General features: G+C 42.3%; 4 protein-coding genes and 1 long non-coding RNA gene across 6 annotated transcripts; 1 reads left to right on the plus strand and 4 right to left on the minus strand.

The window, feature by feature from the left end:
• Window positions 1–987: 987 nt before the first annotated feature.
• Window positions 988–2,655, minus strand: LOC112270071. Its single transcript, XM_024457730.1, has 2 exons — window positions 2,342–2,655; window positions 988–2,256 (listed from the first exon to the last, which is right to left on the minus strand). Exon 2 carries the CDS (start codon window positions 2,159–2,161, stop codon window positions 1,424–1,426), a length of 738 nt encoding a protein of 245 aa, XP_024313498.1. The 5' UTR covers window positions 2,162–2,256; window positions 2,342–2,655; the 3' UTR covers window positions 988–1,423.
• A 3,097-nt stretch (window positions 2,656–5,752) lies between these two features.
• On the plus strand, window positions 5,753–10,174 carry LOC100845424 (mitochondrial import inner membrane translocase subunit TIM14-1). Its single transcript, XM_003557388.4, has 3 exons — window positions 5,753–6,039; window positions 7,621–7,799; window positions 9,762–10,174. Exons 1-3 carry the CDS (start codon window positions 6,037–6,039, stop codon window positions 9,916–9,918), a joined length of 339 nt encoding a protein of 112 aa, XP_003557436.1. The 5' UTR covers window positions 5,753–6,036; the 3' UTR covers window positions 9,919–10,174.
• Window positions 6,481–7,614, minus strand: LOC106865844. The gene is made up of 2 exons (XR_001405218.2): window positions 7,200–7,614; window positions 6,481–6,997 (listed from the first exon to the last, which is right to left on the minus strand). It is a non-coding gene; the product is annotated as an uncharacterized LOC106865844 (long non-coding RNA).
• Window positions 10,175–10,270: 96 nt separating the features above from the next.
• LOC100846029 (AAA-ATPase At3g28580) lies at window positions 10,271–12,131 on the minus strand. 2 transcript variants are annotated; one of them, XM_010229950.3, is made up of 2 exons: window positions 11,410–12,131; window positions 10,271–11,316 (listed from the first exon to the last, which is right to left on the minus strand). In XM_010229950.3, the coding sequence occupies exons 1-2, from the start codon at window positions 12,036–12,038 to the stop codon at window positions 10,419–10,421; spliced, it is 1,527 nt and encodes a 508-aa protein (XP_010228252.1). In that variant the 5' UTR covers window positions 12,039–12,131; the 3' UTR covers window positions 10,271–10,418. The 2 variants fall into 2 exon arrangements, with proteins under 2 accessions (XP_010228252.1, XP_003557438.1); XM_003557390.4 differs by having other exon boundaries at window positions 10,271–11,331.
• A 2,510-nt stretch (window positions 12,132–14,641) lies between these two features.
• Window positions 14,642–27,832, minus strand: LOC100845723 (tRNA ligase 1). The gene is made up of 27 exons (XM_003557389.4): window positions 27,589–27,832; window positions 27,194–27,520; window positions 26,409–26,459; window positions 26,205–26,287; window positions 26,011–26,110; window positions 25,562–25,640; window positions 25,211–25,334; window positions 24,386–24,492; window positions 24,146–24,274; window positions 22,879–22,943; window positions 22,611–22,775; window positions 22,303–22,463; window positions 21,905–21,936; window positions 21,612–21,793; window positions 21,244–21,323; window positions 20,800–20,865; window positions 20,412–20,701; window positions 19,419–19,526; window positions 18,000–18,097; window positions 17,816–17,876; window positions 17,344–17,420; window positions 17,185–17,256; window positions 17,017–17,093; window positions 16,562–16,642; window positions 16,292–16,394; window positions 15,528–15,686; window positions 14,642–15,345 (listed from the first exon to the last, which is right to left on the minus strand). Exons 1-27 carry the CDS (start codon window positions 27,724–27,726, stop codon window positions 14,953–14,955), a joined length of 3,408 nt encoding a protein of 1,135 aa, XP_003557437.1. The 5' UTR covers window positions 27,727–27,832; the 3' UTR covers window positions 14,642–14,952.
• Between the last annotated feature and the right edge of the window lie 68 nt (window positions 27,833–27,900).

Consider the following 27,900-nt stretch of genomic DNA (forward strand, 5'->3'; position numbering starts at 1 on the left):
AAACCCCATTGTTAACCCAATTGGATTCAGTCATTTCAAGAAACCCATCAAAGTTAAGCCAAAATTCTTCAAATCTGAACATTTGAGCTTTAGGAATTTGAGTTCCAATCTGGATATTGATGGGAATATGGTCAAAGGTTAGTCTGGCCAAAGGAGTAGCAAGGGTGTTGGGGTAAACAGTTGTCCAATCAGATGAAGTGAAAATCCAATCAAGTTTCTCTAGAAGTGGATCCAATTGCATATTACTCCATGAGAAGGTTCTTCCTTTGAGTGGTATTTCCTCCCAATCAAGCGTCTGAATGATGTCATTGAAAAGCAGCATGTTGTTAGGATCTCCTCCGGCTCTATTCCTGTCATTGGGTCCTCTTATGAGATTAAAATCCCCCATAACTATCCACAGTTCATATAGGTAGGGATCAAGATTTTGCAGCCAATCAGTGAATAATGCTCTTCCTTCTTCATCACATGGGCCATATATATTAGTAACATGCCAGACAGTGGAGTCTATATTTGAAGTAAGTTTGACAGTGATTTCATATGTGTCGTAATGTAAAACATTGCTTGTAAATAGACTGCCATTCCAGATAGTGATAAGACCACCAGAGTTCCCAATAGATGGGGAGTATGCAAACTGGTTAAACCTTCTAGGGCAGAAATTCTTGATATATGAGTGATCAAATGATTCTGTTTTGGTTTCTTGCAGGCAGATGATATTGCAGTTACATTCCTCAATCTTTCTACTTAGATCATTCCATCGAGTTTGTGAGTTTATACCTCTCACGTTCCAGTTTAAGATGTTGTGGTTCCTATTCATTATAACCAATATTGAACCAGACATAACAGGGCATCAACAATGATGCACCAAAGACAGCAAACTCATAAAAGAGATAATAGTAAAAACTAGACTTTAAATGACCAGCTAACAGAGGTTCTGGAGATAGTGCAAAGATAACAAGCCACAATGGGAAGGGAGACAGATAGACTGCATGACACAAAAATAAGCCACAAACACACACTAAAACAAATGATAACTAGGCAGTTTATAGTATTGCCCAGTACTGTCTTCTGTTTAGTACTCATCAGAACTGTCATAGAGCAGGGCTTCCTTGGACACCGCCTCTGGTGGCATCTGGCAAACCTCCACACCTAGGGCCTGGATGGTATCAATGGGAAGAGCTGGTGGGGGAGCAGCATCAGGCTGGATGACAATAGCTTTGAAGTTGTTAGATAGATTCTTCTTGATCTTGTTCATAGCAGCAGGGGAATGAGCAGAGGCAGCCTTGGCATGATTAGGACTTTTGTAACCTGCTGTAAGACCAGCAATCCGCTTGCTTCTTCTGACTTCAGTAACAACCCTGGCACCCTTCTGTCTCTTAGGTACAGGTGCCAGGAACATTCTCAACAGATTTAGAAAGTTCAGTAATCACCACACTGCAGGGAGGGGGCTGATATTCAGCAGCTGTTTGGATCTGAAAAAACATTTCTTTTTAGTACCACTCTGTTCATCAACAACTTTGCAGTTTGCCCCAAGGATATCAGCACCAAGTAGCTTAGGAAGGATGTCATTGGCATTACTCATAATTTCAGCCTCCATATTCTGCAAGGCAACAACTGGTTCCACAGGAATAGCACCAGGTTGTAGTTCAAGAGGAGGCTCATCATCCAGTTGTTGAACAGCTACATCATGGGGGTTGTTGTGTTGCAGATTAACAGTATGAACAGGTTCAAAAGCTTCATCATCACCATCCTGAACATTCATATGGATTATATCATCCTCGACAGCAAAGACTTGTGCAACAAAAGGGGGCTGAGGTTGAACATGACCAGGTTCAGACCAAACATCATGGAAGTGGACAGGCATAGGATGTGGAGTTTCACCATTTGGTGGCAGGGGGTCCTCATCAGCCGGGAGGGTACCCAATATGTTATAAGACAGCACGAAAAGAGGACATGTCCATGAATCACCATTGCCAATATCATTGGTGTTGTTGAGAATGACAAGACTAAGAGGTAAAGCCTGGACATCATAAACTCTAATCTTCACAATAATTCTAGCTCTGTTTGATATCTCTTTATTCCAAACCAGGAAACGACCATATGGCACAAATGCATCAGAGACTGCCTCAATATCCCAGCACTCTAATGGATAGTTCATGAGCATAATCCAAACATCATGAGTAAACACAGCCTCTCTATGGTTGATACCCCTATTTTATGGTACGAATCTTAAAACCATATCATCAATGAAGTGCGGCCCTGTATTGATAGTAGTATCACGGTCACAAACAGTCACAAACTGAATCAGAGCAGTGCCCATACCACAACGTGAAGTGAAGCGCACCAGGAGATGTCGATCTGCCAGGAAGTTGCGGATGACCTCCAAAGCATCTCCATAATCTTCGTTCTCACCAGCCGGAGTGAGGGTAGCAATGGCCCATTCATCGCAGATGAAAGGAGCGGAGGTGCCGAGAACCACGTAGCCGCGTTGAGGACGATGAGGACCAGGCGCCACAACGGTGGTGCTAGGCGGGAGGTGCGGCGTAGGATCAACTGGATAGTTGGCCATGGCGGTGGACAAAGTGGTGGTATGAGGGATTTGTGAGGCAGGGGTTTCAGCGATGAAAGTACTAGTTGTGCTCTTCGAGGAAGATGAAGCGTCCAAGGAGGAACAGTTCTCCCTTGATGTTAAGGTGGTAAATAAAGACTTCTTCCGACATGAGAGGCGTCTGTTGCGGGCAGATAAACATTGGCGCGCAAGATGGCCATAGTTGTAACAACTTTTGCAACGGATCCGATTACGGCATAGGTAGGCCAGATGACCATAGGATAAGCACCGACTGCAGAAAAAATCAATTGGGGGCCCATGGGCTGGACTGCTATCTGAAATGGTGCGCCTGGCAGAGGAAGGAACGGGCCCAAGGATGGAACCAGGTTCATTAGGCTGTGTAATCTCAGGAGTGGATCCGAATGCAGCGGAGGTACCCGTTGGTGTGATCCGAGAAACACGGTCAATATCAGAATGTGAATTAAGGTTGACTGATCTAGCAACAGAAACATTCCTCTGAGAAGTACGCAAAATTCTGCCAGGTGATTCAAAGCGCTGTGGACGATGATGAGATTGACGTGTAACAGTAGTCTGAGAAAGAGATTCTTCATATGAAAATTTCCTAAGTTCAGAAATCCAATTTGGTCCCCCAGCACTCCACAGATGAAAATAGCATTTGAAGAAATTGCATTCATAGATAAATCTCTTAGTGATCAGAAATCCACAGCTTTGGAGCAGACCGAGAATTTGAAAACTCTACCAGAGAGACGTGTAACACGCAATTCATCATGAGCAGCGCCCAAGCAGGATGATAATGCAAGGCAAACATTGATGATTGACAAACGGAAGGAGGCATGACTAAAAGATACAACCAAGTGAAAGTCAGTCGCGAGGAGACAGGGTTGACCGGGGTGGAGAACAACTCACGAACCTTGATTCGGAAGGAATGTCTAGGGGAGAAATCCAGCAGATGCGCCAGTGAGTCAGGATCATCATAAGGATTGGGGATCTCCATCGTCGTGGATCAAACGAGCTTCAACGTTGTGATCGCCTAGGAATTGCCATAGGACGCGATGTGGTTTCGATTTGCTTTTATTCCGTGCTTACTTCAATTAGTCTTTCCGACACTGACCACGGACATTTTTTTTAGCGAGAAAATGACCACAGACAGGACGGTGGTGGCGCTAGATCCACGACAGCTCGTGTGCTCAAGCCTTCAGAATCAACGAGCTTGCAGGCTCGGGGGAGTCATTCGAACGGAACGGCGAGCTGAGATTAGCCCGTCTGGCCAATTCGGCCTAGCCCACCATTAATTAGGAGGGCGAGTGCCCAAGATCCCCCAACACAGCAAAGCCTCATCTCGCGCGGCCAAAAAATCATCAGAGCAAGCGAGCGCCACCACCAGCCCCGGCCACGGCCGTAGCCTTCGTCGCTTTCTTTTGTAGCCGACCACCTCGCGTCCCGTAGACCGCCTTGTCACCGGCAACGCCCACCCTTCCTCTCGTGTCCATGGGCGAAGGACAAAAATATGTTAATGTATGGCGAATTTGTAAACGGACATATAACATTCAATATTTATTTTATGATTGCAAAAATGTATTTTAGTGTGTTTGGTTTTTATTTTTTTAATAATTCTTTATAATGTTTTGTTTTTAACATTCCATTTTTCAATGGGTTTCATGCAAACATAATGTCGCATCGCATACAATTATAAACTGTCAAATGTGTAATAAAGTTGGTGATATATATGCATGTTTGTATACTCTAATGTTTCACGTAAGGATAAAACTCATGTAGGTGGATATATTACCAAGTTAGGTCTTTCTAAGAGTAAATATATAATTATATTTTTTTGCTTGTAGAAACATCTTCATACTTACATACTTAACAAAATAGATATTCGGTTTAACTATACCTAAGTCGCATGATTTTTATTTAGGAATAAGTTGATTATGCAGCCATTGGATCTAGATTGTGCTTTAAGATTCGGAACAATGGCTTACATACTACTGACACATACTATTGACTGAGAATTAAATATTTTGCTTAAAAAATCAGGCACATGAGATATGGACACCCATAGATATTTGGCATAACAAATGGAGTAAATTTCAAGTAACCATGGTTTTTGGGGCAGTCGTCTCACTGAGTCACACTTTTTGCTAATTTGCCAACAGAACCACACATTTTCAGTCAGACTGTCTCAACTAGCCCAAAACGCAAATTTAAGGACGAGATTCCTTTCAGGTCGACCTCAACTGTCAGGTGGACCAATGAGAAAAGAAGTACCATTTAGTAAGTTGGCCCATTATCTCCCAAGCCAAAGATCAAGGGGGCTAGGTGTCCTGGATCTTTCTACTAAAAATATTTGTTATCTAGGAAAATGGCTTTGGATGCTAGAAAATGACAATGGCCTATGGCAACAGTTGTTGATGGTCAAATATCTCAAGAAATGCACTCTCAGCCAATGTGTATGGAAAAATCGTCAATCTCAATTTTTGCATCATTTGATGGTTGTTAAGGACATTTATAACAACTTCAGTGTTGAAATTGTTGGTCATGACAAAAATAGTAGATTCTGGGAGGATATTTGGATGGGTGACTTATCTTTTAATTGTAGATATAGCAACCTGTTTAACATTTCCTTAACTCGTTGCTACTATGTTGACTGGATCTGTGTTGGGAACGACGTCGTAAAAAAATCAAAGAAAAACAGTTCACGAGCCGTGATTAAAAGAACGAGGAAATATACAAAGTTTACAGGCGAATAACAAATTGTAGTCGCAGAGGACTAAGAGGAGTCGGAAAAAAACTTTAATGAGACATGGTTAAAAGAACAACGAAGTAGACAAAATTTTCAAACGAAAAATATATTTTTTTTGTTGACAACAAAAAACAATTTTTTAAGTCACATAAATTATTTAATTACTTTTTTCTTGTATGGGCCGTTTTTTTAAAGCCCGCCGGCACGGCGTGCCCGGCCTGTTACGGGCTCAGCCTGGCACGGAATTAAACGGGCCGTGCCAGCCCGTGACTGGGCCTTGGCCTCAAGCCCGCAGGCCGGCACAACACGGCTCATTTATTTTCATTTTATTTGTTTTCACAGCTCAGCAGCCCTCCCATATTCCCTCTGGCCCATCTTCCCTTCCTTCTCCTCTGGCCCAGCCAGTGCCTCCTTCCGATTTATCTCATTTATCTCTCGCATTTTTTATTTTTTTGCTTGGCAACCTTCCCTCCGCCTGGCCCAACCCGTCGCTCGTGAGCGAGCGCCGCCACCCCCTCGTCTTCCTCCTTGCGCGAGCGCCTCCACGAACAGATCCGGCCCTTCAATTCTCTCGTTCCCGACCGTTTCTGCTCCCCGTTTCATCTCCTTAATCTTCCCCAATTCGTAACTGAGGCAAAAATCAAGGTCCAGCCCTTGCTCGTGGCCCTCAGCCCCTCTCTCCGTCGCACGCCCCAGGTCCAGCCCGCCGGATTGACTGCTCGTGCAGATGGTGAGCTCTTCTCTGACACGCAGGATCAATCTTGTTTAGGAGCGTGCTTGGTTGTATACGTAATACGTTAGGGTTGGATGAAATCTTACTGCAGCGAAATAGAGTTTGGGGTGTTTTCTGGTGAACTCCTTTAGTTTTCACAACATTCATTTTACTTGCTCTATGTGTCTGTGGAGTCGTTGGTTTAAATAGCTTACTTTACGAGTTTGTTAATCCAATTCATTAGAACAGAACGAGCGTGAAAAAAGTAGATTGTATGCTTTATATATTGAAAACAAATTAGCTTGTGTGCAGTCTTTGGTGCTCTGACTGAGTGTTTACTGAAACCCTATCTTCCATAGTTCTGCTGTACTTACTTCCTGCTTTAGTTTCTTTGTAACTTGTAACTCATGGAAATGAGCTAGAATAATTGCCACCTTTTCCATTCTTTGAAAGCCAAGCAAATTTCTTACTTTGCTAATTTTAATACTTTCTGATGTTGAAGTCCTAACTAGAGTAATGTCAGGTTGATGCCAAATAGATAAAAGTGTGAAAATCTTTCTTTGCTATTCTTTTGTAAAATGCACCTGTAGTCCTATAGCTATTAGAGGTGTCAATTGGGTCCTAATTCTACAGAACTGCATATTTGGGTTCTAATTCAAAGTTGTACCCTGCTAGTCCTGAACGTGCCCGAGAAGCTGCTGACCGGCCAGGTGGCGCTTTGACCGCCACCATGCTGGCACGGGTCGTTAGGCGGGAGATTTCCCGCCATTCAGCTGACCCTTATAAACAATGGAGTCTTGTCTCTGCTCCTCTCCTATACTTTGTCGCTGCCCTGCCGCCGCCATTTCTGGCTCATGGATCTTGACCGCAGGCTCGTGGGCCCAGTTGATGTGGCCATCTACATAACTCTTGTTGCTGCCATAACCATAAAAGAATCTTCCATGGTGCATCTCAACCGAAAACAAATTGTTGCTTCCTACCAGTACAAAGAAAAGAATACTTAAGAAATCACCAAATGAAAACCCTAAAATTCCTGAAATTGCAATGAATGGGAGCATCACGATGACTAATCTGAAAGATTATCACCCTCAACCTGCATATCTGCCTTCGGATGAAACTCCAGTTGCAAAATCTAAATCGGGATCGAAAAGTCTAAAGAATCAGCACTGTTTACTTACCATATTGCGGCAGAGGGTCACCAACGCGACGTCATGATGGAGCCACCCTGTCGGAGCAGCCCCGAGGAAGTGGCGATAAGCCGCTGCCTCACCAACTCTGCCCTTCAACAGTTGCCAGAGCTCGAACCCTAAAATTGCCGGCGGGGTCGCCTTTCTGGTGTTGAAGTGAGTAATGTCAGATTTGATTCCAAATAGATAGCAATGCGATAATCTTGCTATTTTTTTGCAGATAATTAAGGATGCCAAAATAGTCATCTCATGACCATGACGCTTTCTGTTGCTTTATAGCATTGGAATAATTTTACATTCTGAAGACTCAGTTTTTAATTGAATACAGAGATTCAAAAAGGCTAAAGAAGTACATGCAGCACGACAAAATTAACATGTCACTATTTAATACTTCTATTTTTAATTTCTGCAGGGTACACCACTGATAGCAGGACTTGCTGTTGCAGCAGCTGCTCTTGCTGGTCGATATAGCATCCAAGCTTGGCAGGCATATAAGGCAAGACCTATAGTTCCTAGGATGCGCAAGTTCTATGAAGGTGGATTTCAACCTACAATGAATCGAAAGGAAGCTGGTTTGATCCTGGGTGTCAGGTGCACATCTTATGAAAGCATAATCGATCATATTTTTATGTTATTTCCTTAGCATATAGCTCTTGCTCATGCATTGTTGTGTTGAGATGATGTAATCATGCACAGGGAACTTACTGTGATCATTACCCTATCTAACTTATGGGGAGGTTTCAGCCGTAACATGCCCCAGATCCTCATAAACAATGGACACATACAGCTCAGTCATCAATAGGGAGTCCGTGATAGTATGGGTACCGCAGTACAATTTTTAACATCTAATTCTGGGGGAGTTTGTGGAACATCTTGTTGTGCTCCATACTACTCACTAGACAAGTATCATAGTCATAGACACAGGATTGGTAGCTGCAGTTTTATCATCATGAATATTTATCATACATCTGGTTAGGTTGTTTTATTAATTCCCATATGAATAGATTACAAAAAGGGAACTCTGTCCTTTCCACGTACAAAATGCTTATGGGAACAAAGTCTCCTAGGAATGAATGCAGGAGCTAGATTTGGGCATTTACAAATCCAGATGCAAAAATTGACTGTTTAAAATTATACTTGTAGTAGTAGATGGATTGATGGAATGCAGCCCTTATACAGGCCATTCTAGGTACCCAAAGTACTGTGATTTTGACTTGGTGACAGCAACTCGATATTTAACATATCTGCAACCTCAGGCCATTACTTTGTCACCCCTCTGTAATTATGTCTGACGAAGGTGATGGCTGTGGTTCATGAGTTTTGGAACAAGGGTGAAGAGGTTAGACTGATCGCAGAGGAGCATGATTTGACCATTTAGAATTGTAGATGGATTGATGGGGAGGGGTTTCAGACAACCTTGGTTAACCATTGCCGGCCATTCTAGGTGCCCAGCTACTACTGGGATACTTGATCACTGATACCTAGGTCACAGTCTTCAACCAACCCCTGGATGCTTTCTTCACCCATCTGCAGGTTGGTGTGATGTATGTACAAATATACCGCGAGGACCCACAACCCTTCTTGTTCTCATTTGAGGGGCTGCCACTGGTGTGATTCGAACCCAATTCACATGGATTGGATCTTACCTGTTGTGGGTAAATTGTCTGCATTTAGAAAGGTTGAATTGTCTTAGCCAGCTACACAGGCGCAGAGCAAGTATGTCTGTAATCTCTTTTACTCCCTCCGTCCACAAATAAGTGTACTTCTAGGTTTTATCTTAAGTCAAACTTTTATAGGTTTGACCAACTTTGTTGAAAAGAGTAGCAACACATGTGGCATCAAATCGGTATATTATGAAACTACATTTCAAAACGGATCTAATGATACTAATTTAGTATCATAAATGTTGCTACGTTTTTCAGTAAATCAGTCAAACTCTAATATCTTTGACCTGAGACAAAACCTAGAAGTACACATATCTGTGGACGGAGGGAGTATGTTCCACCCACAGCCCAATCAAGTACAGCTGTCAGTTAAAACATTCGCTGGCAAATCAGGTCCCTCTTCACAATTCATTTTTTGCTTTGTTTCCTGTTCACCCAAAAAGTATCTTTGCTGCATCAATAAAATAATATACGGTTTTGCTATTTCTTAGGCGACTGAGAAATAACTATTTCTTAGTTGATGATCACAACGTTTTGATTCAATCATTGAGATTCATGTAAAATTAATGTAGGTTTGATGAATGAGAAAATCTTCATTGGATGGTTATGATTGTCGACTGAGAAATAACTATTTCTTAGGCGACTGAGAAATAACTATTTATTAGGCGACTGAGAAATAGACACTCCCAATAATAACTCCCTCCAACAAATATTACTTGTCGAAATATTACATGTATCTAGACGAAATTTGAATATATTGGACTACATGTTGGATCACCATTCTCCCACATTTATGATTCAACTTTTCATTGGTAACATACAATTTAAGAGTGTTATTTGTTTTTCTCCTTTGTTGAGTTTCCCTCTGGTTTTCTTTCGATTCCACCAGGGAAAGTGCCAATGCTGAGAAGGTAAAAGAGGCGCATAAGAAAGTCATGGTTGCCAATCATCCAGACGCTGGTGGTAGCCATTACCTTGCTTCGAAGATCAATGAGGCCAAAGATATTATGCTAGGGAAGACGAAAGGAGGTGGATCTGCCTTTTGAGCATGGACTATTTAGTGAAAACTTGAGTTTTGCATATCTAGCCTCAGCATTTAGAAAAGGTGGAGTAAAATATTGATGTGTTGCTGAAATTTATGGACGAATCAAGAATGTGGTGAGACCTTTTTAGAGCAGCTCTGTTTGTTGACATGGAGATGGAATCGATAGAGTAACACAAACTTCTGCGTGGAAATGTCATTAGTTGTATCCATGGGATCTTTCTTCCATTGTGATAAGCTGTCATGCTTGATTGCTTGAACCGGTAACATGATCATGTTTAGATTCATTGGAGTCAAGAAAAGTGACCTCTACTATTCGAAAGCTGGTTTAAACAACTCAACTAAATGGAGTAGAGTAGAAGATAAATAGTGATGCTAATATTAAGAGAAATGAGTCATGAATCTGTATTTTAATTGTGGTGTCAAAAATCTAATCGATGGATAGCTCAAGCAAGACAGATAGTAGAGCAAGTAACCAAGAAAGGCAGCCAAGTCAACATTGGCCTACTCGTCGTCGTCTTCGTCGGCGGCCGCCTCCTCCTCCCCCTTTCCTGCCACCTTGGCCTGCAGCAGCGCCTTCTCCTTGGCCTCCTTAGCCTTGTGCAGCTCCTCCACAAGCTCGGCGAGGCACGAGTCGGCGTCGTCGGAGGCGCTCTTGGGCGTGAGGTTCTCGGCGACGTCGGCCGGCGTCATGTCGGCCTCTGGCAGCAGCTCCTCCACGGCGCGGAACAGAGGGTGGTCGTCAACGCCGAGGTAGACATCAGCCAGGAGCTTGAAGGCCTGGAAGCAGCAGTAGGACATCTCGATGTGCTTGTCCATGCGGCCGCGCCGGATGAGCGCCGGGTCGAGCTTCTCGACGTGGTTGGTGGTGAAGACGATGATCCGCTCGCCGCCGCAGGCCGACCAGAGCCCGTCGATGAAGTTGAGCACGCCGGAGAGCGTCACCTTGCTCGCCCCCGCGTCTTCCTTGTCCTTCTCCTCGTCCGAATCCGGCGTCGACTCCTTCTTGTCGTCCTTTTCGGTCGCCGCCTTCTTCTTCTTCTTCTTGCGCTTTCCGGTGAGGTCGAGTGAGCAGTCGATGTCCTCGATGACGATGATGGACTTGCTGGTGGTCTCGATGAAGAGCTTGCGGAGGTCCGAGTTGGTGCGGACGGAGGTGAGCTCGATGTCGTAGACGTCGTAGTCGAGGTGGTTTGCCATGGCGGCCACCATGGTGGACTTGCCGGTGCCGGGCGGGCCATAGAGCAGGTACCCTCGCTTCCACGCCTTGCCGACGCGCGCGTAGTAGTCCTTGCCGTTCCGGAACGCGTCCAGGTCGTCCATCACCTCCTTCTTCTTCCCCGGGTCCATGGCCAGCGTCGCGAACGTCTTGGGATGCTCGAACACCACGTGGCTCCACACACTTTCCGACCACATCCTACTCCAGCAGCATCAGCAAAAAATATCCTCCTAATCTCTTTTCCGTACGCATAAAAATAATTTCTTAATTAATTACCCGTCGGCGTTGAAGCCGTCGCCGGAGAGGTTGGTGAAGAGCTTCCGCTGGCGGTTCTTGAGCATGACGGCGCGGCCCTCGCGGCGGACGTGCGCGAGGTACTCCCCCAAGACGAGATCCCGGTGGCGCTCGAGGAAGAAGAGCCGGTAGAAGCGGCGGTCGGCGCGCTGGCCGCGGGAACCCCAGTAGGAAGGCGCGTTGTCCTCCCTGGGCGGCATGGAATACGCCAGCCACCACACCGTGGCGCCCCGGAACTCGTCGGCGACCTCCTCGTTGTCGCCCATGCTGAGCAGGAGCGCGTCCGGGTTGTCGTCCTTGGCGGGGGTCTCCGCCTTGAGGTGCCGCACCCCGCCGCCGGCGCCGCACGTGGCGCCCTGCAGGTACGCCTGGACCTCCTTGTACGCGTCGCTGCGCCGCATCCGCCCGCCGCCGTCGTACTCGGCCACGGTCACCGTGAGGTAAGGGTCGACGATGGCGGCCAGGCGGCGCGCGTGGCGGCTCAGGTGGCGGCCGATGAACTGCTGCAGCTGGAGGCCCTGGAGGTTGTTCCAGATCACGGTCCAGACCACGGCCACCAGGCTCAGCACGATGCCTGAGCTCAGGCTGCTGCCCCATCCGAACGCCTCCATCTCTCTCTCTCTCTCTCTCTCTCCCCCTTTTGCTTCTTGCTTCTTGCTTCTTGTGAGTTGTGAAAGGACTTGGTCACTCGTGTGGCCTTGCACAGGAGTGATGATGTTTATATAGAGACACAAAAGCAGGAATTATATTTGCACAATCTATTACACTGATTACTAGAGAAAAAGGATCTGCAGGTCACCAGTCGCGGTCATGTTTTCACATGGCCGGGTTTATAACGTTAATTAATTATTTAGAAGAATATACGATACCATTTACGTATTAAAAGCTTCAATTTTCGAAAAATATGATACTATTAGAACATGATTTGGAAGCATGCATATGGTATTGCAATTTTTGCAAAGGCAGCTCAAAAGATCTTGTGTTTCCATCGATTTTTAATATTTTTGGATCTTCGTGACGTGGCACATGCTAGACAGTAAGTATAAACCCAAAAATCAAGTGAACTAGACAATAAGACGACGTCAGTTTTTTCTTAGCGATGCTACATAAGATAAAATTTGACGTGGAAGAAAGGACAAACGAAAAAAATACACAAACCTTCTCTTAATTAAGAGATGATCTCTTCTCAAGAATGATAAGACAAAGATAAGAGAATTTTTTCATTGTACTAGATTTCACCTTTTCTTGGCATTTATTTAGTTAATTTTATTCATCTAAGCATTAATTTTAAAATATAACACTAAGAGATAACCCATTGTATAACATGTTTTGTTGTTTTTTCTAAATGACATGAAACACCTAAGATAAGTCAGTTATCAACCATCGTATTTGTCCTTACACGCTCTGAAAGGACCCAATCACAATAACAGTACGATTTTTCCGACAAAGTTCATTTACTCGATCGTGACCTACTGCCAGAACATGTCACATGTCACATGGTGTCTCTATATATCCGAAAATACATGACGTTCGACACTCGACTGGGACTAGCCAGGCCATAAATATATCCGACTCTGTTTGGGTTTAAGACGGACGTGTCCCTTTTCTCCTGTCTCAAATATCTTGTGGCTTCGTCCGTACTTTCATTTGTTCGTCCATACCTTTTTATCGAACCGGAGAATGAAGAAGGATTCGGACTCAATCCATTAATAAAGCAAAATAGAATTGCCTACCGAACACAAACTGGGTGTATCACCTGCAGGTTCCGTGGCCCGTCCAAGAAAGCATGGGTTGTAAAAACACTCCCTTTTGCCTTTTCGCGGGGTCCAAATTCCGAAGGCTGGGCGGCAATTTGGCCATGTGCAGATCCACGAATGAAGCCTGGATGCCTATCTCATAATGGCAGTGCACGCGGCCGTCCAACCACGTCGTTGACGAATATGAGCACGTACGGGCAGCATGACTTAGGACGACCTCGGATCCGGCGAAAGCGTGCGTTGTCAGACACTTGTCCCGACTGATGAAGTTTCTTGCAACGCACGGATCATAAGAAAAGCACGAAAAAATGTCCGGTTGGTCGATCCAATAGATTTTATCATATCAGCCGAACGTGTATCCATCCTCCCTGTGACCCTGTGCAGTCAGGGCGACGGCGACGGGCTATCGTGTCCATGTCGAACAGGCTGCCGCGGCAGGTTCGAGAACGAAAGCGAACTCCAAGCATGCGTCAACAACGGACGTGACAGCCGAATTGGTGCCAGGCGATACTGAAATGAACATCACCTTAAGACTTGGACTGCAAGCCGGCCGAGAGAACGAAGAGATTCCCTGGGTTTCACGTGGGGCATTTGTTAGCGAATGTTTCCGACACGACGCATCCCCGGGGAAGGAAATTTCATCTCAGGTCAAGAGTGAACGAAACCCCAGTCCATGGATGAATCATCAGATCTCCATCGCATAGTTTGAAAAGTATCACCTCAAATCAGATAATAAAACAAGAAAACGTGAATCTCGAGATGAGCCTCAACCGACTGAGCAATAATCAATCGGAAAAAAGAATATGTGCAAGCCTGAGAATGGTCCATATTAGGAATTGCAACACACACACGCTGAATCCTTGAACGCTAAGCTTCGCCAGTAGCTAGCTTCGACGGGGCCTTCCACGAAATTCTCGACCGTCCGGTCGACTGAATTCGGCAAGGGTGACCGTGGTGAGTTGGTGACACCCAAGGCTGACGATCCATTGCTATGATCGGCAGGCCGATCACATTCATGTTTCCATAATTCCACACCTCCTGAGCAAAGGGAACGGAGATGATCAGGAACAAGCCACCAAAGTGGAATACCCTCCCTTTTGCGCTTTCGTTTCCCATATTGTCTTTTCTTTCAACTCCACACAAGGGGTCGCATTCCAGGGAGGGTTCGAGGACGAGGGAAAAAACAAACAACGAGGCGGCTGTTGTGCCGGAATCATTTGAACGGGCGTGGAAGCGCCGTCCAAGTTGCTACGGTCTACTACCGGTTATTCGATGCCCAAGTTGCAATCTCCATGTATGATATGATCCATGTTTGACGCCAGTCGCAATCAACTTGGACCTTTTGGAGTACGAGCACATCAAGAATGGTTTGCATGTAAATATTAAATTGGATCCATTACATCACATGATCATACGATTATCTTCCTCCGACGAACATAATCCACTGACAGTTGTCGTGTCAAAGGTAGTACGAGTACAAATTTATGATAAGCATAGGAATCCACTTTTTTGGGTTCTTTTCCACTGAAAATACGACAGCCAGCTACTGATGACAAATCATTCGTTTCAAAACATTTTTCATTTAGTCATTACCTCTTGTAATTCACATCTGAGATATATTTCACCTATCCCAGCAAGTGTAGTCCCTCGGAAATCTGTGGCATGAAAGTCAACCAATTTACAAAGCTGTAGCCACTATCAGCTCGCCGACGATTCCTGATTCTATGTTCAAGCCTACACCACTAAATTCCAAAATCAAGATGGGTAATCAGTAGAAGTCTAGCACTCCTGAGATGGTGATTGGAGGATCTATCGGCACTCGTTTTGCTTGCCCTGCTGAAACCAACTCAGGCAGCGTGTTTGCTTCCTTTGCTGCAACACCAGGGGCTGTCCAAAGAGTAACATGTGGCCAATCGTTCCTGGAATTGACCTTCTCGCCATTTATTGTTCCAAGCTGCGCCTCAAGAGCAGCCATCTTATCAGTGTAGAGGAAGGCATTAAATGATACAGGGACTTCCTGGTTCTGGTAGACGCCATAGCTTGCAACTGCAGCTACACCATGTGCTCTTTTGTGGGCAAGGGTGACATGAGCCTTGCTCAGGTTATCCTCCACTTTTATGCCGTTGAGAAAAGTGTTGACATCACTGTCATTCTTGCCCAACTGTTACAGGTAGGCAATGCGCAAATGGTTAAGATTAGAGGATCAACCATGACTTCATGATGACAAATCCTAGCAGCAGCAGTCAATGACTACAAGACTAAAATTGGAAAAGTACCCAATATATCTTAGCTGTGCAAACAATTCATACTTCTCAAGGACTCGGTTGAGCATACAATTCTTACCTCTCGGAGAAGACCCAATATATCTGCCTGGGGTACCGTAACAGCCGCAAAGACGATATTGCCAAACCTCCGCTTCGCAGTATCAGGTGTTTTGATATCACCTTTCGCTACGGCTTTCAACTGTTCCAGTACTTCTTTCACCGCAACATCAAAAGGAACCTAATAATTGGAAACATTATAGCACAAGAAATACACCGTCTCTTTCTATTCAATAAAATTGTACTCCCTCCGATCCATAATAAGTGTCTCAGACTTAGTACAATTTTGTACTAAGTTAGTACAAAATTTGAGACACTTATTATGGATCGGAGGGAGTAGAAGCTAGCAACCAGCTTTTTATGGTTACTGTACATACCACACCGTAACTCTCTAATTAAAGCACCATTTACAAATTATAAAATGTATGTCCATTGTATTGCTAAAGCAGTGATAAAGTAAATGTTTGAATTAATACTGTTGTCCCACTGGAATACTTTGGCAACAGCATAGGGCAATTATGAGGATTGATCTCCAGTGACTTCTTTTTGTGATTAAGCTTAGAAGGTAGTCTTTATTTGTTTGTTCATAACAGTGGCTGAGAGAAGAGCAAGAGCCCCCACAAAATTCTGAGGAAGCCCTACATCCTTATAGACACTGTGCTATGGTGTAGTTGTAACTGGCCCACAGGTTGAAATTTCTGGTTCTGCCGCTAGTTTATAACCATTCTCCACGATTCCTCAACAAAATTCATATTTTCAATGAATAGTAAAATAATATCTGGTTACCTGGATGGAGGAAAGATAATCAGCATTCCCCAACAAGACCCCGCGCAACCTTTTCTCCCATTGCGCCCATTCTTTAGCATATGAACCTTTTGAGGGCTCCGCTCTGATTTGGCATCATTGTGAAAATCAGCCAGTATATTAAAATAATTAATATAGTTTTAAAATGTGGCACTAGATTTGTGTGAATTATCCACATAAATTGCACTAGCTTTGTACTCAAATAAGGAATGGGGTACCGTACAACATGAAAACCGGTTAACGGTTTCTTACCTTCCATGCCTGCTTTGATGCAGTCTGAATAAGCTAATGCCCTCATCTAAGATGCTCTTCACATCACCAGGCAATGGAGCTCTGTATGAAAAGCCAAGTAGCAGTTTAGTGGACACAACATATAAGTACGACAGATCAAATATGCCAAGTCAGACTTGTACAAAAAAGACAGGAAATGAAGTGTTAAGACACAACATCACGACATGTTTTCTCTGGCTCATAACATGGAAGGCTTTAAATTTTCTTCTCATACAAGTGTATTAAACAAGTTATCATACTAAATACCTCCGTGAGTGAAAACCAAAAATATTCAACCAACATAGTATTTTAGTGACAATTTAGGCAGACAAATGTATAGCTCAACCAAAAGGATATTTTACCAAAAGACCTGGCAGAAACAGTATAAAGGATATAACTGGTAGGAAAAGTATAAGAATTTAACAGAATATTTCTACCTATCTGGCTTCAGGAGTGGCATCTTAACCAAGGAGCCAAAACGCTCATACAGTTCGCTTTCGAAATCTCTTCGACGCTGAAATTGCAAAAAAATATCTTTAATGAACAATGATAATTTCGTATATTCCAGCAGGAGCTGAAACAGTATTTTCATGAAATGTACATACCTTGCCATCATATAGGTTGTAAAACATTAGCAAAACATAGCCGGGATTTGGTGATGCCTTGTCCAGATTTCCCTTTATATGTATATTATAAAATGTAAGCCAATATGCAATATACAACACTATCACAAACTTGCGTAGAAGTAAATATCATCTACATACAGGATGATTGACCCGTTGTAGCACACGAAACATGAAAACAGCAAGAGCATCAAGAGAAAATGGATTTGTCTCGGTGCCTGCAGATACAAGGAACAAGAAAAGGTACAAGGAACTTAATGATCCAAGAACATATGCTTTACCACTCCTAAATGTAGGCAATAGATGAGAATGTCATTCTGGATCTGCAAAATCTTCTAGCAGGCTAGAAATGGAGCATATGCCCCTACAGCATTAAGTAAAAACTAGGTCTCGTGGAGATTACCAAGGTAGCACATTCATGGGCTTTTGGACCCCAATCAGATGTCTAACCTGATAGCTCACACCATTGTACAAGTATTTGGTGTGGCGTTTCTATCATAATTCAGATAGATGCAAAGAAAGATCCAAAGAACAGCAATTGGATATTCCTCTTTGGTACCTTCTGAAGTAAAAAAAAGGACAGTGGAGCAAGAGAAAATGAAGCATAGGTTACCTTCAGAATCAGGAATAACAGGGACAGCGGCCGCTTTCGTCGTCCCACACATATCCTCGATCTGGTATATAGTAATCTATCAGTTCAGTCCTTTCTGTATTTGTTAAACAAATATTCAAGGGGAAACAGAGTTCTCGCGATAAAATAGACTACTACAATCTATTTAATTTGATAGTAATCTTGCCTGCCGCCAAACTTCTTCATTTGGTGCATTTTTGTCAGCGAGGGTTATTCTAAATGGTTTCTTTTTCCGCTCATCGGCAACCTTTTGCCAGTATCTTCCTGCAAGAACAGGCAGTCAACAAGATGATCAAATAAACTCAATCAGCGAGCTACTGTGGTTACAATGTATTGATTTCGCTAAACATAGGACCAAAATTAGCATTTGAAGCATAGGTACAGACATTATTGCAGCAATCTTCCAAAAAGACGATCAATACAGATATATACTTCTAAATGCTAATACATAAGCCAATATTCTTTCAGTCTGTTCCTCTTCAGCATATTTTCAAGAAACTGCATCTATTGCAGGATATCCAATATACTTCTTCAATAGAAAAGCCATCCTTGCAGAATAGATAAACTCATGCCATTTTGGCCCTCCAAACATGGAATGTGGATTATATTTTATGGACGAAAGAACCCGCAAGTCCTTGGAACTAACATGGGTACGAGGTCCTGATATTACTGAATTATTTGACAATTACTTTTGGATCACAACAGAAATTCAAGTATCTTTCTGTGTCCACTCAAAATGATGAGTTCAAAATTAGGGCCTTCCAGAAAATCGAGAACAAAGTTGAATTGGAAACTACAATAGCACTATCATAACTCTTTTCAATACTAGCAATTGAAAAGTGAGATGCCACTAGTATAACGCACTATCATAACTCTTTTCCATACTGGCAAAAGACTTATGTGTTGATATGTACCAAAAAAGTACTCCCTCCGATCCATAATAAGTGCTGGGGATTTAGTACAAAGTTAGTACAACTTTCTACTAAATCCCATACACTTATTATGGATCGAAGGGCGTAAATGTTTAAAAAATATTGCTATCATTTGTCTCATGCCAAATTAATCAGCCATGTACCCATTCTGAACGTTTGTGCCATATCAAAAGTTGGCACGGCCTGACGGACTGTCACCACTATTCAAGACTTATATAAGAGTGAAGATAAAGATAATATCACGAGAAAAGCAATACTTATCGGCTGCTATTATGGAACAACATACAACATCGTATTGAGAGCTTGGCACAACTCAACTAATCAAGTACATTGTGAACAATAGTATACTCCTAGAGAAGGCACGGAGTGTGGATGGGTAACTACATGCTGCCAGAATAAATGCATCTGTATTTGTTTTCATCAGCACTAGTTAACTAGTACTCCCTGCGTCCCATATTAAGTGATTTTCTATTACATGTATGTAGATGCTTTTTAGGCATAGATACATCCATATTTGGGCAAATTTGACTCACTTAATATGGGACGGAGGGAGTATTACACAACCACACTCTTTCTGTTTGCAGAAGACAATCACAAAACAAGATGGGTCCAATGAACATAGAAAGCAGAGAATATTGCCAAATGATCCATACCTTTAATAAGATCTCCCATCAAGCTATGAAGAGGGCGATTATCACCAAGGCCACCAGGCGTGTTTAATATTTCCTTACATAGAGCAGATTTTGCACAACCAGGTATACCTGAAAGAAGAATAAACATGATGGAGAACCAAAAAACATAATGAGAATTGGTAATCCGAAAATTACAAATAAGTGACTGAATTTGGCATCGAAAATATTTTATCAAAGACCACTTCAGATAAAGATTTACAGGAAATTTCATGACGACTGAAGCCTGTAGCAGTACGGAAGTGTAGACTTAGAAGATAAGAACAGGATTGTCATGCAAAGTAGGATCACATGCCCATATTTGCTAGTATTGACTTGATCTTGGAAATGGAAAAATAAAAATGAACTAATCATGGTATTCATGTATATGATAATATAAGAGGCAAAACTACATAAATACAGAAAAAGAGCATACCAAGAAAGGAACTGTGTGCATAAAAAACAATCATAAATGAAACTACTTTTCATAAAGGAGAATGAAATAAAACGGTAGGCACCACACACCATTACTGAAGACGACAAAAAAATTCTAGCTAAAGTATTGTTGTATACTGACACCAACATTTTTGGTCTGGCATAAGCTAGGCTCATGGGGTGTTAATAAGCTTAAGCCAAGTCCAAAGAACAAGTAATTTTTGGGCATATAGTTAATACCATTAAATCCACTGACAGCTACTAATAACTAACTCTATGCTCAGCTAATATACTTAGCTGGTTTGTAAGATATAAGCTTGATAAGCTAACGATTGAGAACTGAGATAAACCCAGGCTACAACAAATATGTTTCTACATCATATGAAAGCTCAAACAGATAGAAAAATCCAGAAAAACCAATTTTCATCATCTATTTTAACCTTGAGAAATGATAAATATTCTCAGAGTCTATTATAATGAATGAATACAGCTCAAAATCAAGAACCGTAACTCCTAGAATGTAAGAACATGAATCAAATTTACCAGGAAAGAAGACAATAAGACCCTCAGTTTTCGAAACAACATCTAGGGAGGTCGATGTAGGACTAGAAGGTGATGTCCCGCGTTCTGGCTGAAGATCACCCTCTTCATCTCTATGCGCCTCCAGTATGGCCAAGAAATTCTCTGTTTGAACCAAGTTACCAGCAGCCCCTATCAAAGCCTGGTTTGCAGGGCTGCGCTTAGCATATTGTTCAAGGAAAGGCTCTGCTTCACTAAGATATGTTGAGGATAAAAGTTGCTTATTCCCATACTTCCTTCTAATGTAGACAGCCCTGCAATGGGTAAACCAAATGAATAGAAACAAGCATCTAAAGTTTTATAAAGAACTAAAAGAATACCTGCTACAGAAAGAAAGGAGTTTGCAATATACCATTCGTCCAACATTTTGCTAAGCTCTTTCTGTTTACTTGGTGATGTTCCCCAAATCTTCATTTGCCTGTTAACACACTCAGTGACATACTATCAGAGGTGGCACTGTATGTATTCAATATAGAAGCACCAAAGACCATGCATAGTTCCCAAAATAGAGACTGTGTATAGTGCTCACGATTGATAACTAACCTACAAGGTCAAACTGATAACTAATCTACAACAATCACAAATGATTAGAATCTTCAAGCACGAAATCATCATTTCAGGATTCTTGAATTTCAAATAAAGTTATAGGCATCTATACTACCAAAAAATCAAAAGCAGCAATGATAGAGTTAGCAGAGCAGCTCTTGTGTGAGTCCTCATTGATTTCCTAATCAATTGCTGAAAAAGAAATTGGTAAGCTGTAGCTGAAAATTAAGGTTCGCATATAACAACATACCTCAGGTAATAAGTTCTATAAGCAGATGGGCCATCTTTGAAAAGGGTGGACAGGCCATTTCGAATTAAAAATGTCCTTATCTGTCAGGTAGCAAAAACAAGAGAACTATTAGAAGATACATACTCAGCAAAGTTAAACGTAATATAGTTTTAGACTGTTCGGCGTGCAACAATAAAAATACTAAGAAGTGAAAGGAAGTCCATATAGAAACACCAAAGGAAGATCAGATCATAGCAACAGGAATATACAAAGCATATGAGTAAAGGTGCAAAACTTGATTTGGGAGTGCATCAAATTCAAAATTAGAGTAAATAATCCAGGGTAAATAGCATCGTGCCCTTACAGAAGCTAAAACAATGGTAAAGTACCTTATAGGTCAGGAATTTTAGTTTAACCATCAAATTTGAATCCTCATCAGCTAGATCATCCTTAGTTGACGAACTAGAATCCAAGGAACCATCAATATTTTTCAGTAAAGTGTTACTGTCTTTCGAAAGTTCAGCAGCCTTCTTATTATTAGCCTTGAACAGGTTTATATCAACAAAGAAACCTACAATTAAACATAGATCAGCCAAGACGCCTCAGAACAGGTAGTAATTGTACGAATTAAAAACTTATAAGAGAGGGGAAATTTTTAAGTAACAAAAAGTTCATCTCTTACCCCTGTACAGTGGCCACAACCCTTGATTTCTCCTACAAAAAAAGGCAGGTTGATTAGATCTAATAAATTCCATAAGTAAGAAAAAGGCACTTCGATAAGCTAATGAGGTACTTCATTTCTATTTATAAGGCACATTTTCTCAAGCATGGGAAATAATTAGCCCTTAACAGAATAGGAAAGGACCATGGTAACCATATTCATCGTGGGAATACGAGAGAGAATAGTTAATATGTGTGTTTAATTGTAAAGGGTGAGGAGAGACAAATCAGGGGAAAAAAGGGGAAAAGGTCATTCATTTTATATGCAGGCCATATATTTTGAAAGAAGAACGTAAAAGATATAGCCCTTATATTTTGAAATGGAGGGAGTAATACACAAGGCTGATTTCACAAGCTTACCTCATCTCTTGCTGATAACGTTTAAAAACTGAATCACTGTGCACATGGATTGCCATCTTGTAGTACAAGTTATCATTTGAAAGAGAATCAACTTTTTGGAAGTCCCAGTAACATTTGAAAGCTGCAGGGAAATGTCTCTGCTTCATCAGACGAATCATCTCCTGTAACAGTGCAGAACCAGAATAACTTAATAACAATCTCACGAATTATTGATCGTAGTCATAATGCATGTAGATGGAAGTACCAAGTATGTATATTGCAGTCAAGAAGAGTCTATTGTTGGACAAGAACCAACAAGATCTACTAACCTGCAATTTCTTAGTTGCATAGTCCGTAGGATGTGCTTGCAAGAAATGTGTAACAACTGATCTATCAGCATTTCGAGACTGGGCCTCAATACCACTATTTCCAAACCAATCACAGAGGTCTGGACACATTGAAGATCCAACATTTTCAAGAAGAGCTTTAATTTGCTGTCATGTAAAAATTGTAAGAAGTTAAAGCAAGGTAGAAGCAATAATAAGTTAAGCAAAATCAAAAGGAACACTGGATCTACTTGACAACATTAAATGATACCTGCTTCTCATCTGACCTATTAGCAGCACATATATCTCGTAAACTTGGTCCTATATCAGAGTTGCCTGCATATAGAATAACTTTCTGAATCAATAATATAGATTAAGTGTTTACTACCTCACAAATCAAAGCATCAAAAACAAATCTTAGAACATGTCCAAATGCATGATCAGAAAACATTTATTAGGATATACGCATAGAGACCAACACCAAGGTTTCCAGATCTTTAACTGGTACTCATCTCCAAAAGTGATTGTTTCTGTGTGTCTCCCAGATATTTTGAATTGGTTTCAGGATTCATGTTCAAAAATGTCTTTATTACTTATAGGTCTAGAGCCTAGACCAATATGAATGCCAGAAGAACGGGAAATTGCATACCATAAACATCATCCTCATTACCAAACAAGAAAATAAGTACAACAAGACATTCCATTCCAGTATTTTTCAATTATTTCCTGTTTTTTTCGTTTTTCATCTCCTTTTCTCTCCCATATTATGTAAAATAAAACTGATAAACTGAATATGAATATGCTGCACCAATACTTCAGGAAGTCAGCAGACCAGTATCCAATACCGTACCCAATATGTTACACGGCAAATACACCAGCCATACATGTTAAACATTTATCAGGAACAGAGACCCAGTTTAAATAGCTTTAGTTCCTGCTACACAGTTTCAGATGGATACATATGAGCACATTGGCTGATACAGCGCAGTCCATTTAACCCAGGCAAGGACAGTTGAAGTCTCATGAAGTCATGCTTAATGCTTATGCCTTTTAATATGTGTTTGAGTATATATTATATAACTATCGTTGAACCACTCCAATGTTGAAGTTGATACACCTATGCTACATTGAACTTGAACCACCTGTTCCATACTTTGATGTTTGCTGGAATCACTTCTTTTGCATTCATTTATGGACAACTAGTAGCTCTTTGACATGCTATCCCAACCATGGTATATCAATTATTATGGATAAAAATAGTTTTAGGTATCGGTGTATCAGCATTTTTGGAAAATGGTGAATACACGTATCTGTGTCGGACTATCGGGTTGATACATGTTGACATATCCAAATCGTGCTGCATAGTTCATGATGGTCAGAAGGAAACTAACAAGACTAGGCCAAAAAATCTTGGTAGGCATCATTGAAGATGAAACTTGAACTTGAGATGAAAGCTTGCTCAAGATCATTTTCAAATAAACTGAAAATTTTAGCTTATATATTCACTCAAACAAGACAACTTCATTATTGTGGCTTACATCCATCTAATGAAGGCTGTGGAAAGTTCCTCAAGATTTCTTCCATTTGAACCGAACTTTCACGACTGACAACACGGGCAACCAGACCTTCGAGTATCTCACCCTGCACCATTACATGATCCTTTGACCCTAGAACAAACAGTTAGTACTTCAATGGTGGGGAGAGAAGACAAGATACCAGTGTACTTTAGGGCAGAGGTAAGAGTGAGAGACAGAGATCATCATTCGAGATAGTCATACCTGGTACAGATATATCAGCTATTTCATCAAGGGCTTTGCAAACAGGTGTGGCAGTCCCCTCTTCACACAAAGCGTCGTAGGCAGCAAAGAATGAAGTGGCTGATTTCCTGATGAAGATGTTAGCAGAAAGCATCATAATATTATGAGCAGATCCAACGATGAATTCATAAACACGTGAAACTGATCATGCAGGCTATCCAGATGAATGGCATGAAAATATATGCACGGGGCATCGACACAAAAAAAAACTAGCTGTTGATAAGGACAGTGCACTTAACAGCTCCTGTAGTTTACTTCAAAGAGATGCATGCCAGCATAAAGAGTAGCTGATGGTACAAAGCAGAACAGAACAAGAATTCGATAATTTTATGAGCATAAGTTTGCATGGATTGTGTTAAAGCAATAATCCACTCTGACAAGAAATAATTACATTGCACTTGCTTTGGGTACACTGAAAGATTGCAAAACATTAGAAAAGTACCTACTAAAAGTTGGATTATGAGAAGCTCTTCTATACAGTCCACCTACATGAGGCATCATTATTAAATTAATTGTCTCCAGGAATGGCAGCCTATAGGACATTTGTCCATCGCATCCCGCGGCTAGGAACGTCCGGATTAAGAAATCAACGGCTAACAAGCATGGTAGCGTGAGAAGCCTCCTAGACAGTCCAGTATTAATGACCTAAATGAATATTAATGGTAACACAGGCTTCCACCCTCTCTAATAATCCCATTAAATGATGTACACGCGTCTCGTATCAAACAAGGCAGCCAAACACTCTGGAACTGAGACTTTCCGGATATGAAGTTATCAAATGGGTACCTTGTAGAAAATAGCCAGACATGGTTTGTTGGTAGGCGCCATTTCCGACAAAATGCAATCACTTCTGGAGTAGAAAAAAATTTTGGCTTGCCATGACCCAACTCTGTCACAGCTGTAATCACGGCTGCACAAAGGCCAAAATAGAGCTGATATAATATGCATCAAAAAGAGACTGTTGATAATGGGAAATTGGTGAACTGGAACAAATAAGGCAATCAAATTCATATTTAAATGGGAAAACATGAGAAAAATGTAGCAGTTATAGTTTGAACACACTATCAGTAAGAATAATGATGATAGAAAAAGTATATCCTGAGAACTATTGGCCTCAGTCATGAGAAGAAGGCATACCATAATCATCCTTTGGCCTTTGCCCATGATCTCCTAATACAGCCGTCACAAGTTCCATTGAAATGCTTATACGATTTTTCTAGAAACACAAAACATGCGCTGAGTCAGAAATCTCAAGAGAACTGCTGGCATCAGAGGGTGCAGCAAAGGATAAGCCGAAGATGCTTGATTGCACTTAGTTCCAACAAACTATGCATCAAAAGTCAACTAAGCAACCAAAGCTAAAACAATGATTCTGAACATTGTTGTTGTAAACACCAGAAAATAATTCAGATTTTAATAAAGATATCAATCTGGAGCTGCAACGAGTAGACTAGAAGTGCCCTTTCCAAGCCAATATTATATGCTAAATAATTGATGATGTGTCAAGTACTGAAAGGTCCACAGCAAGAAACATAGGAACATTGAAAACAAAATTCTTGAGAAAAGTTGCACTGGGCGTGGAATACCTCCAGAAAATCATTGAATTCTGCTTGCATTATAGGGGCTTTCTTCCCCCAAGCTTCACGAAACAAGCGCCCGAGAACAAAAACGCCCACAGCAGTGTAGCTACAGGCAGAATGTACGCCTTCAGGTTTCAGCCAACATGAATATAGATCCTGAATAACTCAAGAAATATTGCAGAAGAAATAGTACAACATACATATTTCCATAGCTGTTTTTGGCATATGCACCACCATAGTGTCCAGCATACATGAATAGAGATCCTGAATGCTTCAGCGTAACCTGAAGAAAACAAAATATTTTAGCAGGGCAAACACATTGAACTATCATTATAAACTCCACTTAGCTCCCTCTAAGACAACCAAATAACTCACTAAAAGGGAAAGCAATATGTCAGATATACCTCCATGGTAGCTAATCCATGTGAAACCATCTCAATCATCCGGGTTCTTGTCTGCAATCACAAATAGTAAAAAAAATCTATTTCACATTCCATTCACTAAAAGGGAATAAGAGACTAAATGAGCCAGGACACAGAAGACACCATTACTAAAAGCATCTACCGTATAGTCAGTTTATTAACATCTTTTCATCAAGAGCAACTAAATTTGGTTGTATTAATCAAACCCATTAAGGCTACAACAAAATACGGCAATATTAATCGAACTCATTAAGGCCTCTACAGCTACAATGCAGATTGCAGACATCATGTCCAAGCATAACCTGGTAAATTACAAAGTCGTCTGTGAATTACTAAAAAAAAACTCAGATATTGCCACATCACAAGAGGAAAAATGTAAGCGACAATCACTGGAAAACAGAACTATGCATTAATGAAAAGGACCAAACGGAGGAACAGACTTTCAGTACTACTTTCTTTACCAGGGGCAACTTTATATATCAGCACAGGCATAGCAACCACACTCACCCCAAACCGAGCCTTTACCCAGAAAATTAAGGAGGCCTGTCCTATAATCATTAACTCGTTAAGTACAGTTGGCCAGTTGGGTCAAGCATGGTTACCGGAACAAGGTCATACTAAGTTACTAACTCATAATTGGAATAAGATCCACAAGCATGTAATGATCAGAAACACGGGGCGATACTCAGGAGACACTTGTGTTGCCACAAGGCAATTGAACAAACATCCGGATGATAAGGGAGAACCGAACCGAACAAACCGCGCACCTCCTGGTCGGACTTCTCGTTCTCGAACTTGGGGTAGAAGGTGGCCCTGATCTTCGCCTCGGTGAAGGTGTTGTTGTCCACCGAGAAGTCCTTGGCCCCGTTGAAGATACTGGACAGCTTATCGCTGGCACCACCCTGCTCAGCGGCCACCGAGGAGGACGAGGACGGGGACGCCGAGGTCGCGTAGCCTCTGGGCACCCACACCTGCGCCGCCGGCGCCGCCGCGGCCTTCGGTGCAAGGGTCATCTTCTTGACGCCTCCAGCGAACTCCTCGGCCGCGGGGGGCGGAGCAGCCTTCGGCTTCCACTTCTGCTGCGGCTGCTTGCCCTGCGAGAGAAACCGTTAGGGCTCGGGGAGTTCGAGGCGAAGGGGGTGAGGAAGGTTGAGAGGCGTACGTGGTCGCGGCGGGGAGGCATTGCGAGGGGCGAGGCCGCGGGGGAGGGGAAGGAGGAGGAGAGGCGGAGAGGGAGGAGGAGGGGGCGGAGGAGGCGCCTGGGCGTGTGAGGGGAGAGGAGGGAGGAGGAGAGCGACATATAAGAGCGGAGCACCGCCGGGCAGGAAGGGAAGTCGGCGGGGGAGGAGTGGCAGGGTTTGGCGGTGGAACAGAGCGGGGGCTTGTGCTGTTGACTGGCCTCCGCAGCGTGGGGTTTTGGACTTTGGATGGGGGCTCCTCCACGCTCGTCGTGCGGCACGGGTCACGGGGCTCA

Source organism: Brachypodium distachyon, chromosome 1 (genome assembly GCF_000005505.3).
Source record: "Brachypodium distachyon strain Bd21 chromosome 1, Brachypodium_distachyon_v3.0, whole genome shotgun sequence".
Lineage (NCBI taxonomy): Eukaryota > Viridiplantae > Streptophyta > Magnoliopsida > Poales > Poaceae > Brachypodium > Brachypodium distachyon.